General features: G+C 46.5%; 1 protein-coding gene across 5 annotated transcripts in view; it reads right to left on the reverse strand.

Moving 5' to 3' along the window:
* Positions 1-11,243: 11,243 nt before the first annotated feature.
* The window catches only part of LOC119951351 (zinc finger protein 229-like), a 29,395-nt gene continuing 26,403 nt past the window's right edge, over positions 11,244-14,235 (reverse strand). For 4 of the 5 annotated variants that reach the window (XM_038774487.1, XM_038774486.1, XM_038774485.1 and 1 more), the window contains exon 2: positions 11,244-14,092. In XM_038774487.1, coding sequence (XP_038630415.1) covers positions 12,410-13,840 — 1,431 coding nt within the window. In that variant the 5' untranslated portion in view covers positions 13,841-14,092 and the 3' untranslated portion in view covers positions 11,244-12,409. The remainder of the gene's footprint in view (positions 14,093-14,235) is intronic. The other variant, XM_038774483.1, reaches the window with a different exon arrangement.

The following is a 14,235-nucleotide window of genomic DNA, read 5'->3' on the forward strand; positions in this document are numbered from 1 at the left end:
GCCTTTTGAAGCATTTCCTCCACCTGCCCTTCCACCTTTGATGATTTTGATTCATGCACAAATGCTTCAAGAGACAAATAGCCCCGAAATCAGCCTCAAACGGTGCCTGGCAGGAACTTAAGGGAACAACTGAATTTCATACCATCTGATGTATGGTATGAAAGAAGTCTGCAGCTGAGAAATGCAAACATCTGCGTTTAGACTTTCCAATAAGAAACTAAAGTGCATTTGATTGAAAATAAACTCACGGAAAAAGTGCATCCAACACACGCTGTCCTGTCAGTTACAGGCTGGGAGTTTTTCAGTAACTGGTCTCACCTGACGTACAGACCATACCTGAACCAAGGTGAACTTCTCTTTGATGCTTTCAAATTCAAGTTCCAAAACCACATCAGAAACATCTGTGAGTAAAACACTTTCTTTTCTCCCCCTTTCCATTTCTTTTCTCATTCTCACCTTCAATTGGTCACTTGCAGCAATTGAAGGGAAAGGAAGTGAATCCAGGGAGGGTGCAGACTCTGGAAAGCTTGGCCCAGGTCTCTCTCTCTCTTAAAGACATTGACATTCTTTGCTCCCTCAGCTTGACATGGGGAGAACGTGCAGACGTCGCACAGACAGTGGGACCAGGCCTTTGGGCAGAACCCCTGGGTGGTTCCAATGTGCTTGGCCCAGCGGTTGCCTGAAAGGTCTCCTGTCCCCGACCCACCCTTGGGCCGAGGTGTTTATGTCACAAAGGCCCCTGGGTTAAGGGGGTAGCTCTGCCCGCCTCATCCAGGTAGATTGTACTCGGGTGAGGCCAATGGGAATCTGAGGTTGCAGATCCCTTGGCCTCCTGTCGGGTTATAACCTGGGAAAATGGTGCTGAGGTAGAGGGGCCAATTAGCTCAACAAATGGTTGAGCAGGCTTGATGGGCCAAATGCAGCTCCTATTTATTCTGTCATGAAGCACATGGTAGCACAGTGGTTAGCGATGTTGCTTCACAGCTCCAGGGTCCCAGGTTCGATTCTCGGCTTGGGTCACTGTCTGTACGGAGTCTGCACATTCTCCCCGAGCCTGCATGGGTTTCCTCCGGGTGCTCCAGTTTCCTCCCACAAATCCTGAAAGACTTGCTGTTAGGTGAAATGAAAAATGAAATGAAAATCGCTTATTGTCACAAGTAGGCTTCAAATGAGGCTACTGTGAAAAGCCACTAGTCGCCACATTCCAGCACCTGTTCGGAAAGGCTGATACGGGAATTGAACCCGCGCTGCTAGCCTTGTTCTGTTTTACAAGTCAGCCTTTTAGCCCTGTGCTAAACCAGCCCCTCAGTGATTTGGACATTCTGAATTCTCCCTCTGTGTACCCGAACAGGCGCCGGAATGTGGCGACTCGGGGCTTTTTACAGTAACCTCATTACAGCGTTAATGTAAGCCTACTTGTGACAATAAAGATTATTATTATAAAGCAGTGAGCATGGATCTGTCAAACAGCCTGAATCAGCACCTTCAGGAATATTGGGACGGTGAATATTAAATACAGCAGGGTGAGAATGGAGGGAGAGTGTGTGGGATGGAGATTTACAACTTTTAGGAACATAGCAGGCCATTCAGCCCCTGGAGCTTGTCCCGCTATTCACTGAGATTATGGCTTATCTGTGACCGAACTCCATATATCTGCCTTTGGCCCATATACCTTAATTGCTTAATGTCTTTGAGTTACAAAAACCAGTCTATCTCATTGAAAAAAAATTAATAAACATTTTATTGAGGTATTTTTTGGTTTTACAACAACAACAACAAAATAAACAATTTTGTTTATTCCCACAGTTCAAAGATGTGTAGGTTAGGTGGATTGGCCATGATAAATTGCCCTTGGTGCCAAAAAGGTTAGGTGGGGTTACTGGGTCACGGAGATAGAGTGGGCTTGGGTAGGATGCTCTTTCCAATGGCCAGGCTGACGCAGACTCGATGGGCTGAAAGGCCTCCTTCTGCACTGTAAATTCTATGATTCTATGAAAACAGGTTCACAGTTTAGCGCAATTCTTTTCACAACTCAACAAAATCTGACTCAGACTCACAGCTCAGCTTTGGGTTTTGCCCACACTTAGTAACGGAGGCTGGCAGGCTACGGCCACTCCATCTGGGTGCCTTCTCTGGGTTCCAAACCCAGGGTCCTTTTTTCTTGCGATGGTTGTGCCTGGGGGATTCCCAGGTTATCGCTGAAGATCTGTTCGATATTTGTTTCTTTATACTGGTGAGCTAGGATAGAGTCATTGGTATACGACCACCACCGGCCATTGTTCTAGCCAGACAGGATATTCCTGTTTATCCATGGTGATTCAATCAAGACCCATTGTCCTCCAAAACTCCCCTTGTCTGACCAGCCATCAGCTCATTATGGAGTCTGATGGCTTCTTTTGTCTGTTCTTTGTCCTGCTGCAAAGTTGATCACCTGTGTCTGGAAGTTTGTTACATATTCATAGTCTTTGGAGTGGGTAATCACAAAGTCCATATAGCAATAACAGGTCTTGACTTGGGTGCTTTTGCAGATAGTCAGTGTCGATTCCAGCCAGGGTCTCATGAGACAGTTTCTGTTCCTGACCTATGTGTATCTTCTCAACCTGTTTTCAGTACCACATTTCCCCCTGTGATCCCATAAATGCATGGGATCATTAGTTTGGGCAATCCTAAATCCCAGAGTGAACCAGAGATTCATACTTTCCTTACAATATTCAGCATGGTAGCACAAGTGGATAGCACTGTGGCTTCACAGCGCCAGGGTCCCAGGTTCAATTCCCTGCTGGGTCACTGTCTGTGCGGAGTCTGCACGTTCTCCCTGTGTCTGCGTGGGTTTCCTCCGGGTGCTCCAGTTTCCTCCCACTGTCCAAAGACGTGCAGGTTAGGTGGATTGGCCGTGATAAATTGCCCTTAGTGACCAGAAAAATAGGTTAGGAGTAGTTGTTGGGTTGCGGGGTTAGGGTGGAAGTGAGGGCTTAAGTGGGTCGGTGCAGACTCGATGGGCCGAATGGCCTCCTTCTACACTGTATGTTCCAATATTCAAAGCCTATTCAATTACATATTTAAAACCCAATTTCCAAGTCTCATTTCGCAATGCCACATTTAATCAAACTTCCATTTGCCTTTTCTCCATCTTTTAACATGTCATTGTAAAAGCTTGATATATGGTAATGAGAACAATAGGAATAAAAGCAAAATGCAACCTGATGTGTATCCAAGGGTGAATTCCCACTGTAAACCCCAATTCCAAATATAGTCCCACTAAGTTATTTCCTTTAAAGTTTGACTCCCATTTCCTAACCCCAGGTGATTATGTGATTGAAGAATCCCACCATTTGTTGCAGCTTCATTGACACTCCCCAGATTTAACATTATCTCCCTACCTGTAGATCACCTCACTCATGCTCACATAACAGCTCTTATCCTTGTACAGAAGGTCATTCATTTCTTTTTTAAAGAAATTTAGAGTACCCAATTCATTTTTCCAATTAAAGGACAATTTAGAGTGGCCAATCCACCTACTCTGCACATTTTTGGGTTGTGGGGGCGAAAGCCACGCAGACACGGGGAGAATGTGCAAACTCCACACGGACAGTGACCCAGAGCCGGGATCAAACCTGGGACCTCAGCGCCGTGAGGCGGTTGTGCTAACCACTAGGCCACCGTGCTGCCCTCGGTCATTAATTTCTAAACAATTTGTAGTTAAATACCCAGGATTAAAACAACCGATTTTACATATTCGCACACTCATTACCTGAGTTAATATTTACTCAGTATTGATAATGCACAAAAAACGAATATTACTTATAAAATACCCTAGTTTCAAATGGTGACATTGTAAAATGAGAATGTTTAATTTACCTCCTTTCAAACAGTGAAAGGGTTTTGATGCTCAGCAACCCATACAGACTAACTCCTATTGCCCTTTTTTGTCAGTTTAGAATTTATTTATTATCCTTTCCATATTAGTTACTATTTTCACTTAATTCTATTTTTAAATAAATTTAGTGCAGCCAATCATTTATTTTTCCAATGAAGGGGCAATTTAGCGTGGCTAATCCACCTACCCTGCACATCTTTGGGTTGCAGGGGTGAGACCCATGCAGACACAGGGAGAAAGTGCAAACTCCACACAGTGACGCGGGACCGCGGTCGAACCTGGGTCTTCAGTGCCATAGGCAGCCGTGCGAACCACTGGGCCAGCTTGCTGCTCTACTTAATTGTTATTTAATCAATTAGATCTCAAGAGCAATTATATACCGGCATGGTAGTTTTTAAGAGAAGTCAAATCATCCGACAATGCTATTTGTGTAGAAGGTAAGTGTAACACTTCACAAACTTTAATTCAAAGGGCAACAGTGAGTTAACCATTTCCACAAAAGGCAAAGCCTTTAGATCTGCATTGCCACTGTTGTGACACCAGGTTAAAGTCCAACAGGTTTGTTTAGATATAGAGATATAGAGAAATACAGCACAGAACATGCTCAAAGAGCGCAGCTCCTTCTTCAGGTGACTGGAGAAGTATGATCCAGAAACATTTATATAGACAAAGTCAGCGATGCCGGACAATGCTTGGAATGCGAGAATTTGCAGGTAATCAAATCATTACAGATCCAGAGAGAGGGATAATCACAGGTTAAAGAGGTGTGAATTGTCTCAAGCCAGAACAGTTGGTGGAATTTTGCAAGTCCAGGCCAGATGGTGGGGAGTGGATGTAATGCGACATGAATCCAAGATCCCGGTTGAGGCCGCACTCATGCGTGCGGAACTTAGCTATAAGTTTTTGCTCGCCAATTCTGCGTTGTCGCGTGTCCTGAAGTCTGCCTTGAAGAACGCTTACCCGGAGATCAGAGGCTGAATGCCCTTGACTGTGTTCCCCGACTGGAAGGGAACATTCCTGCCTGGTGATTGTCGCACGTTGCCCGTTCATTCGTTGTCGCAGTGTCTGCATGGTCTCCAGTGGTTCGCACGGCTGCCTATGGCGCTGAAGACCCAGGTTCGACCCCGGTCCCGGGTCACTGTGTGGAGTTTGCACTTTCTCCCCGTGTCTGCGTGGGTCTCACCCCTGCAACCCAAAGATGTGCAGGGTAGGTGGATTGGCCACGCTAATTTGCCCCTTCATTGGAAAAAAAATGTACCACGCTTCGGGCATCCTTTGCAGTGTATGAGGTAGACTACATTGGTCGAGTCGCACGAGTATGTGCCGCGTACCTGGTGGGTGGTGTTTCCACGTGTAAAGGTGGTATCCAAGTCGATGATCTGGCATGTCTTGCAGAGATTGCCCTGGCAGGGTTGTGTGGTGTTGTGGTCGCTGTTCTGAAGGCTGGGTGATTTGCTGCAAACAATGGTTTGTTTGAGGTTGCGCGGTTCCTATGTGCCGGCCGTGTATGCCTCCGCAATGGCCGGTGCGAAGGTGAAACCCCTGCGCATGCGCGAGGATGACGTCAGCAGACGCTGACGTTCCCGCATATGTGCGGACCCACGTCGGGCAGCGGAGTCCCTTCCAAAGGCCTTCCACACCAACCGGCGGGGCGCAAACCACTCCGGCGCCATCCTAGCCCCTGACGGTGTGGAGGATTCCGCACCTTTGGGGCGGCCCAATGCTGGAGTGGTTTCCGCCACTCCACTGCGCCGTTTCTGCCTGCCCCGCTGACCCCCAGAGAATCCCGCCCAAGTTCTCTTTATCCCACTGCCAGCTCTGAACGAGTTGATTAAAGTCTGTAAACTAACTTTTAACCTTATATTGAATAAAACTAACCATTACACAATTTTTTCAGATATGCATTCAGAATATAATTTGAACCCTTTCCAAATTGATAATTTAGCTTTTTTGTTGAAAAGCAAAAGACATATCTCCCCAATATATATCTGTCATCTTTATCTATTGCTTGATCCCCAAAAGCTCCCATCATATCCCTTTGGAAGGAGACTGGAAACTCACCAGACTGGAAATGCTAACCTCTTTTTCCTAACTTCTAACATTAAGGTGCTCCCAGGGCACCGACTTTCACACTGACGTCTAAAACCTCATATCCCAAGACTCATTAGTCTCTGATTTTTGTTTGAGGATAATCCCAGACTATCCACAGCACAAATATTCACACTGACTTTTTCTAAAACTCTGTTTCCATACTGACTTCTTTGAAAACTTACATTTCACTGACTTCTTCAAAAATTCAATATTTCCAAAGGACTTCTTCGAAAACTAATATTTCCACACTAACGTCTTCCAGAACTCATATCCCCCTCCCCCCCCTTTGACACAATGGATCCCTCGAGGAGCCTTTTGTCACTGGCCACTTTCCAAAAGGTGGTTTGAATATCCTTTCCTTCTTCCGTGAATTTTAAGAATCCCGGTCCCGTTTGCTATTTCTCCATTCACTACTCATCAGTACGATATGGAGAGCACAGTGGATTCACGTCAATACTAACAAATTACTGACTACAGGACGGTTAACGCTACCAAACAGTACAGGAGGAGGTGGGTAAACCAGCCACCACCTGGTGAGAGCAGCGCTGATGCAACTGTTGCTGCACTTTTTAACCTTCAGGGTCTGTACTCTACTCATTAACTTTGGCTCCCAGACCCTTTCTAATTTACTGTAGTACCCACTTGGGTCATTTCTCACTCTGGACGCTCTGTCATTTCTCTCTCTCCTTATTCTCCCCCTCTCCCTGGCATTTCTCACAGGTGTGTAGGAATCCTCTGGGTTTAGGGGTCCGGCTTTCACTACATTCCCCCCCAGAGGTTTTACCCAACTCCCTTGACTATCCTAGATCTAAATAGGTAGTTTGTTCACCTCGTATTACAGACACCCGGTTATAGCCCAATTTTACCTGTCAAAATCTGTATTAGTCCTTCACTCACTGAAGACTGGCCGTTACGTGGGGCAATCTGCCCTCTTAATTCAGGCTCAGACAGATTGTTGGAGAATACTAGGTTGAAGGTTCGACTTCAGAGCAATATATCAATTATAGAAGGAACGTCTGAGGTGCCAAAATGTTATACCTTTAAAATCTCTGGTGCGTTCGACCAGTTTACGACATCAAAAGTTTTACCCAGATTCCCTTATTTGCGAGATGAAAAAAGGACAAAACAGGGTAGCACAGTGGTTAGCACAGTTGCTTCACAGCTCCAGGGTCCCAGGTTTGATTCCCGGCTTGGGTCACTGTCTGTACGGAGTCTGCACGTTACACTTAGAACAGTACAGCACAGAACAGGCCCTTCGGCCCTCGATGTTGTGCCGAGCAATGATCACCCTACTTAAACCCACGTAACCCGTATACCCGTAACCCAACAATCCCCCCATTAACCTTACACTACGGGCAATTTAGCATGGCCAATCCACCTAACCCGCACATCTTTGGACTGTGGGAGGAAACCGGAGCACCCGGAGGAAACCCACGCACACACGGGGAGGACGTGCAGACTCCACACAGACAGCGACCCAGCTGGGAATCGAACCTGGGACCCTGGAGCTGTGAAGCATTGATGCTAACCACCATGCTACCGTGAGGCCCCTAGACACGTTCTCCCCGTGTCTGCGTGGGTTTCCTCCGGGTGCTCCGGTTTCCTCCCACAATCCAAAGATGTGTAGGTTAGGTGGATTGGCCATGATAAATTGCCCTTAGGGTCCAAAAAGGTTAGGTGGGTTACTGGGTTACAGAGATAGTGTGGGCTTGGGTGGGATGCTCTTACCAAGGGCCAGGCTGGCGCAGACTCGATGGGCCGAATGGCCTCCTTCTGCACTGTAAATTCTATCATTCTAGGAAAACAGGTTCACAGTTTAGCGCAATTTTATTCACAACGCAACAAAATCTGACTCAGTCTCACAGCTGGGCTTTGGGTTTTGCCCACACTTAGTAACGGAGGTGGCAGGCTACGGCCACTCCATCTGGATGCCTTCTCTGGGTTCCAAACCCAGCGTCCTTTCTTCTTGTGATGATTGTGCCTGGGGCACAACCAGGTTATTGCTGAAGATCTGTTCGATCCTTTCTTTATACTGGTGAGCTAGGATAGAGTCATTGGGATACGCCCACCACCAGCCATTGTTCTAGCCAGACACCAACTTGGTAATGGGAAAGACAGGATATTCCTGTTTATCCATGGTGATTCAATCAAGACCCATTGTCCTCTGAAACCCCGCTTGTCTGACCAGCCATCAGCTCATTATGGAGTCTGATGGCTTCTTTTGCCTGTTCTTCGTCCTGCGGCAAAGCTAATCACCTGTGTCTGGAAGTTTGTTACATATTCATAGACTTGGAGTGGGTAATCATAAAGTCCATGTAACAGTAACAGGTCTGTGCCTTGACTTGGGTGCTTTTGCAGATGGTCAGTATCGATTCCAGCCAGGGTTTCATGAGACAGTTTCTGTTCCTGGCCTATGTGTATCTTCTCAGCCTGTTTTCAGTCCCACAATAAAATAACCCCAGAATCTAGGGTACGCAGGCGAGGTGAAAGGAGCACTTTGCGGGACATCGGATGGTTATTTGGTTGTGCAAACTCGGTCCTGAACTCGGTGCAGCTGGCGGAGACAAACAGTTATGCCTCCTGGGTAGCCGCGGACGTCGGAAAATGGCTACAATATGGGGTATATGGGACGCACTGGCTTCCATACATTTACAGGGAGAAGAGCTTCTGTGAGTCCAGGACAAGGTATCTGTGGGTATAATTAACACCATTCAAGCACAAGCAAAGGGAGGGGCCTGTGACACTCTTGCAGGAGATTCAATTGACTATCCGGGGTGACATAGAAGACTTTAGGTTCGGGACAATCCCACGGCACTTATTCACCCCCCTGTACAAAATAAACCTCCTTCACAACCACAGGGACAGGAACAAACTGGTGGTTACCAGGCCAGGCAGTGGACCCACTGCGGGAGGGATAAAGTTGAATCTAGCAGTCCCCCAGGAAAACCCATCCAAGGGAACCTTTAAGGACAGCTCTAGGTTTGAGTCATTGGGAACCGTGCAGGAGGGTTGGGTTTATTGGACCGGATCTAGACGATACTGAGCACATCATAATGACCTGGCACATATGAGCACCGCAGAATGCTGTTCCGATTCGGCACATTACATAGTGTGTACCTGTCGGACTCTCGAACCCTTGTCAATCCACAGCAACGTTACGGTCAATGTTACGCCACTGAAAGAAGCTTTTAAGCCCATACAGGTCGGTCCCACACAGCCGGAGGTGGGGATAATCGCGGGAGGCCTCCTATGTGGTAGCAGCCACAGCTTCTGTCTGCAGGTAACAGACTCTTTAACACTGAGGGAATTTCACCTCCCCCGACATACATCAGGCTACCTATTTGGGGCCTGGTGGGATGACTCACTTTACATGGACAAGACACCAGGCAGCACAGTCCGATAGGCTATGCACGGAGCAACAGAGCTCGCTCAGGAGAATGTCAGGGCAGTCGACAAATCAGATAAGGAAAGGAAAGATCCAGGTGGGCTCAGCTATCCCGACCATCATTCAGGTGGGACTCTCCGGAACACAACATTGGCGGGACATATGTGTTCCCGGGGCAGCAGGCAACCGACTTACAGACAGGTTGGAGGTAATCCGAATAGGAATGACTGTCGGTACAGACATAATGCTGGTATGGGCAACGGTTATGTGCTGCCTACAGCGTAAGTGGAGAAAACCTTAGACCGTCCTGCAGAAAATCCCACTAGTCGCCCTCAGGGAGCGGTGTTATGGATCAGTGTTTAGAGAACACCAAAGTGTATCATGGAGTTCACTTGACCCACAACTTTTAACAGAGTGTGGTTATGGGGAGCACTAGGGCCCACTTTACAGGTGTGGTGCAACAGAGAACTAAGAGTATCTTTAAACAATAACAATGTTTATTCTATGAATCCCATTAACATTTTTAAACACAGACAATAAACATCTTAGCAACCATCAACTAAAATACTCCCCCCAAAGAATACAGTACTCTATAAGTAACCCTTAATCTTTCCTTACAACATCCATAAGACAAAAGACCCTTTTTAAAACAGATCAGATTTAAATTCACTGCTGAGTGCAGTTATCACTTTGAAATCCTCAAATGATCTGGAGACAGTCTTTAGATTGCAGAGAGAGATCCTTATTCAGCTGTTTGCTTTTCCTGCGGCTATCCAGCTCTCAAAACGAAACTAAAATACACTGTAGCTGCCTGCTCAAAAACAAAATGTAAGACAGAGAGCCCAGCTCCACCCACACTCTGACATCACTGCAGCGATCTGACAAACACCCATTTCATAAAGGTACACCTAATACAGCTATTCGAGAAACACCCATTTCTTACTCGCACATGACACCTCCCCCAAGAAAAAAAACTAAACCATCAACTTCAACATGGTTTCATTTTTCACCTTTTCACTTTCCTTTTAGAAATATGGACAATGAATATACATTTTTTTTTTAACAAAACACACAAACATTTAATAATAAAATAGTCCATTTCAGTTCTTCCTCCAACTGGAATCCTTCTTGATTGACAGTCTCTCTGGACAAGAAGGTCTCTGCACAATCCATCGATTTCTCTATGCCTCGGCATTTCTCTTTAAAGTCAGATAATTTAGTTCAATCTGATCACAGAGCCCCTTGTAATTCTCCAACACAGGAGCATTGGTTATCACAGCTTTCAGGCAGTCAAATGCCTGTTGAAACTCCGCTGTTCATTTAAATTTGCTACGCTTCTTTAGCAAGTCCATCAGTGGAGCAACCGCACTGCGAAGATTTTGCACAAATTTCCGGTAGAATCCACTCATGCCAAGAAACCGCATTATTTCCCTTCTTGTCGAGGGTATTGGAAACTCCCCAATAACTTTTGTTTTCACATCCCATGGGATCATTGGGCCCTGTCCGATTGTATGGCCCAGGAAAGTGACTTCGGCTTTTCCAAATTCACTTTTGGCTAGGTTTACCACCAAACCTGCCTCCTGAAGGTGATGGAGTAACTCCATCAGATGCTACAAATGTTCTTTGCATGTCAGGCTGAAAATTACCAGATCATCGCTGTATACCGCACAATTGAGTAATCATAAATGACTTTGTTAGTTAACCGTTGAAATGTGGCTGGGGCGTTTTTCATGCTAAATGGCATAACTTTGATTTGGTATATACCATCTGGAGTCTCCTTCATCCTTTCAGATAAAGGTACCTGCCAGTAACCTTTAAGTAAATCCAGTTTGGAAATAAAAGCTGATTGTCCCACTTTCTCATTGCAATCCTCCAAACATGGGATAGGATAAGAGTCCGTTCTTCTAACCACATTAACATTTCTATAGTCCACACACAACCGTTGGGTACCGTCTGGTTCAGGTACCATCACTATGGGTGAGCTCCATTGGCTACAGCTATTTGATAAACATTCATTTCTTAAAGGTACTCGCACATGACAGCGGGAAGGGAAAAGGTTAATGGCTGTTACTCACAGCGAGTGGTTTAGGACACTTTCCGTGATCTGGAGGCCAGGCCACCTTAAGGATCCAGCACCGTGTCCTCAACTATGATCGAGGAAGGAGAGCTTCCATGAGGATAGGCAACGATATCCACAAGGTATAGTTTATTTCACAAGTGGGGTGCACCACAACAGATATCGGTTCATGGCGATCTTGGGTCTATTTTTCATCCAGGGGGGCCTGTTGTGGGAAAATATCGGGGCCCATGTTTTTCTATATATATATTTATTCACATGTCCATTCACATCTCCGTTTAATCACGGGATAAATGTACAAGCGCACAAAGGCAAGTCATACCTCACTAGAAAATAGGGACGGGTTAATTCAGACATCCTGGCAGGCAGCAATCAACACAGGCCATCTACACCCACAATGCCAAAAGTCTGATAAACCCATTTGAATTAGCAAAACAATCAGGGAAACTGCACGGAGACAGACAGACTGCTCAGACATCCATAAAGATGGTTATCTCCGGATGAACATAGATGGGAGGCTGTTAACACCACATCACAGTTAGAATAACCCTTTGAAATGCTAAATAGGGGCCAGAAATTGTCCGGAGATGCAATTATCAGGTCTGTTTATAACCATTTCTGTAGCTAATGTGATTATACGAACCATCCAGTATTCAATAAAACAAATCAATGTTAATATTAAGTTTTGCATATGTCCAACTATCTGTAGTCAGTAAAAACAAGTAACATATCAATACGACATCGGACAGTACAATGTACAATGGGGGAGAGGCACAGACTCGTTGGGATCTGCAGCATTCAGGCCCAAGCCTTTGTATCTCCACATACATGTGAAACAAAGACCTTTCCTTAAAGTTCACCACAATCTCCAGGACTCAACTTTAATTCCCTCCAACACCAACTGTCAGAATGAGCAAAATGCCGTCCTGGATGTAACTGAAGCAGAAACGGTAACAGCAACACAATCCAACCCCTGGAATCACTTGTGAAGTTGTTCGTGTCTGAGTAAGCGCCAAGAAACAGAGAATTCCTTCCCACACACAGAGCAGGTGAACGGCCTCTTCCAAAAGTGAACTTGCTGGTGTCTCTGCAGGTTGGATGAGTAACTGAATCCTTTTCCACACATGGAGCAGATGAATGGCTTCTCCCCAGTGTGAGCCCGCTGGTGTCTCTGCAGTTTGATTGATTCACTGAATCCCTTCCCACACTGAGAGCAGCTGAACGGCCTTTCCCCAGTGTGAACTCGCTGGTGTGTCTGCAGGTTGGATAACTGAGTGAATCTATTCTCACACTGAGAGCAGGTGAACGGCTTCTCCCCAGTGTGAATTCGCTGGTGTGTCTGCAGGCTGGAGGAATGACTGAATCCCTTCCCACACTGAGAGCAGGTGAACGGTTTCTCCCCAGTGTGAACACGCTGGTGTGTCTGCAGGCTGGATAACACAGCGAATCCCTTCCCACACTGAGAGCAGGTGAACGGCCTTTCCCCAGTGTGAACTCGCTGGTGTATCCGCAGATTGGAGGAAAAACTGAATCCCTTCCCACACTGGGAGCAGGTGAACGGTTTCTCCCCAGTGTGAACTCGCTGGTGTTTCTTCAGGCTGGATAACTCAGTGAATCCCTTCCCACACTGAGAGCAAGTGAACGGCTTCTCCCCAGTGTGAACTCGCTGGTGTGTCCGCAGTGTGACTGAATCTCTGAATCCCTTCCCACACTGAGAGCAGGTGAACGGCCTTTCCCCAGTGTGAACTTGCTGGTGTGTCCGCAGGTTGGATAACTGAGTGAATCTCTTTTCACACTGAGAGCAGGTGAATGGCCTCTCCCCAGTGTGAACTCGCTGGTGTATCTGCAGGTTGTAGGAATCACCGAATCCCTTCCCACACTGAGAGCAGGTGAACGGTTTCTCCCCAGTGTGAATTCGCTGGTGTTTCTTCAGGCCGGATAACTGAACGAATCGCTTCTCACACACAGAGCAGGCGAATGGCCTCTCCCCAGTGTGAACTCGCTGGTGTGTCTGCAGGTTGTAGGAATCACCGAATCCCTTCCCACACTGAGAGCAGGTGAACGGGTTCTCCCCAGTGTGAATTCGCTGGTGTTTCTTCAGGCCGGATAACTGAACGAATCGCTTCTCACACACAGAGCAGGCGAATGGCCTCTCCCCAGTGTGAACTCGCTGGTGTGTCTGCAGGTTGGAGGGATCACCGAATCCCTTCCCACACTGAGAGCAGGTGAACGGTTTCTCCCCAGTGTGAATTCGCTGGTGTGTTTTCAGGCCATATAACTGAACAAATTCCTTCCCACACACAAAGCAGCTGAACGGCCTCTCCCCAGTGTGAACGCGTTGATGACACTCCAGCTTAGATCGGGTACTGAATCTCTTCCCACAATCCCCACATTTCCATGGTTTTTCCATGTTTTGCGTCTCCTTCTGTCACTCCAGGTTGGACAATCGAAACCTTACCGACACACAGAACACGTGTACAGTCCCTCCCCGCTGTGAATGGTGTGATTTTTTTTCAGGCTGTGTAACTGGTTGAAGCTCTTTCCACAGTCAGTGCTCTGGAACACTCTCACCTGCTTGTGTGTCCCAAGGAATCAAGTGATTCTGTCAGATCAAGACGTGACATTTGAGATTTCTGTCTGTAATTCCTCTTCTTCTAATATCCTGGAAAAACAATTTACAAAAGACATCACTGTCAGAACAGGATAGAAATTCAGAACAGACAATTCTAGTTTCTCTGGAACATTCTTTCCTCTCTTATTCCCCAAAAGGTGTAAATCTCCATCCCATACACTCTCCCTCCATTC

The sequence above is a fragment of the Scyliorhinus canicula genome, chromosome 17, assembly GCF_902713615.1.
Source record: "Scyliorhinus canicula chromosome 17, sScyCan1.1, whole genome shotgun sequence".
Lineage (NCBI taxonomy): Eukaryota > Metazoa > Chordata > Chondrichthyes > Carcharhiniformes > Scyliorhinidae > Scyliorhinus > Scyliorhinus canicula.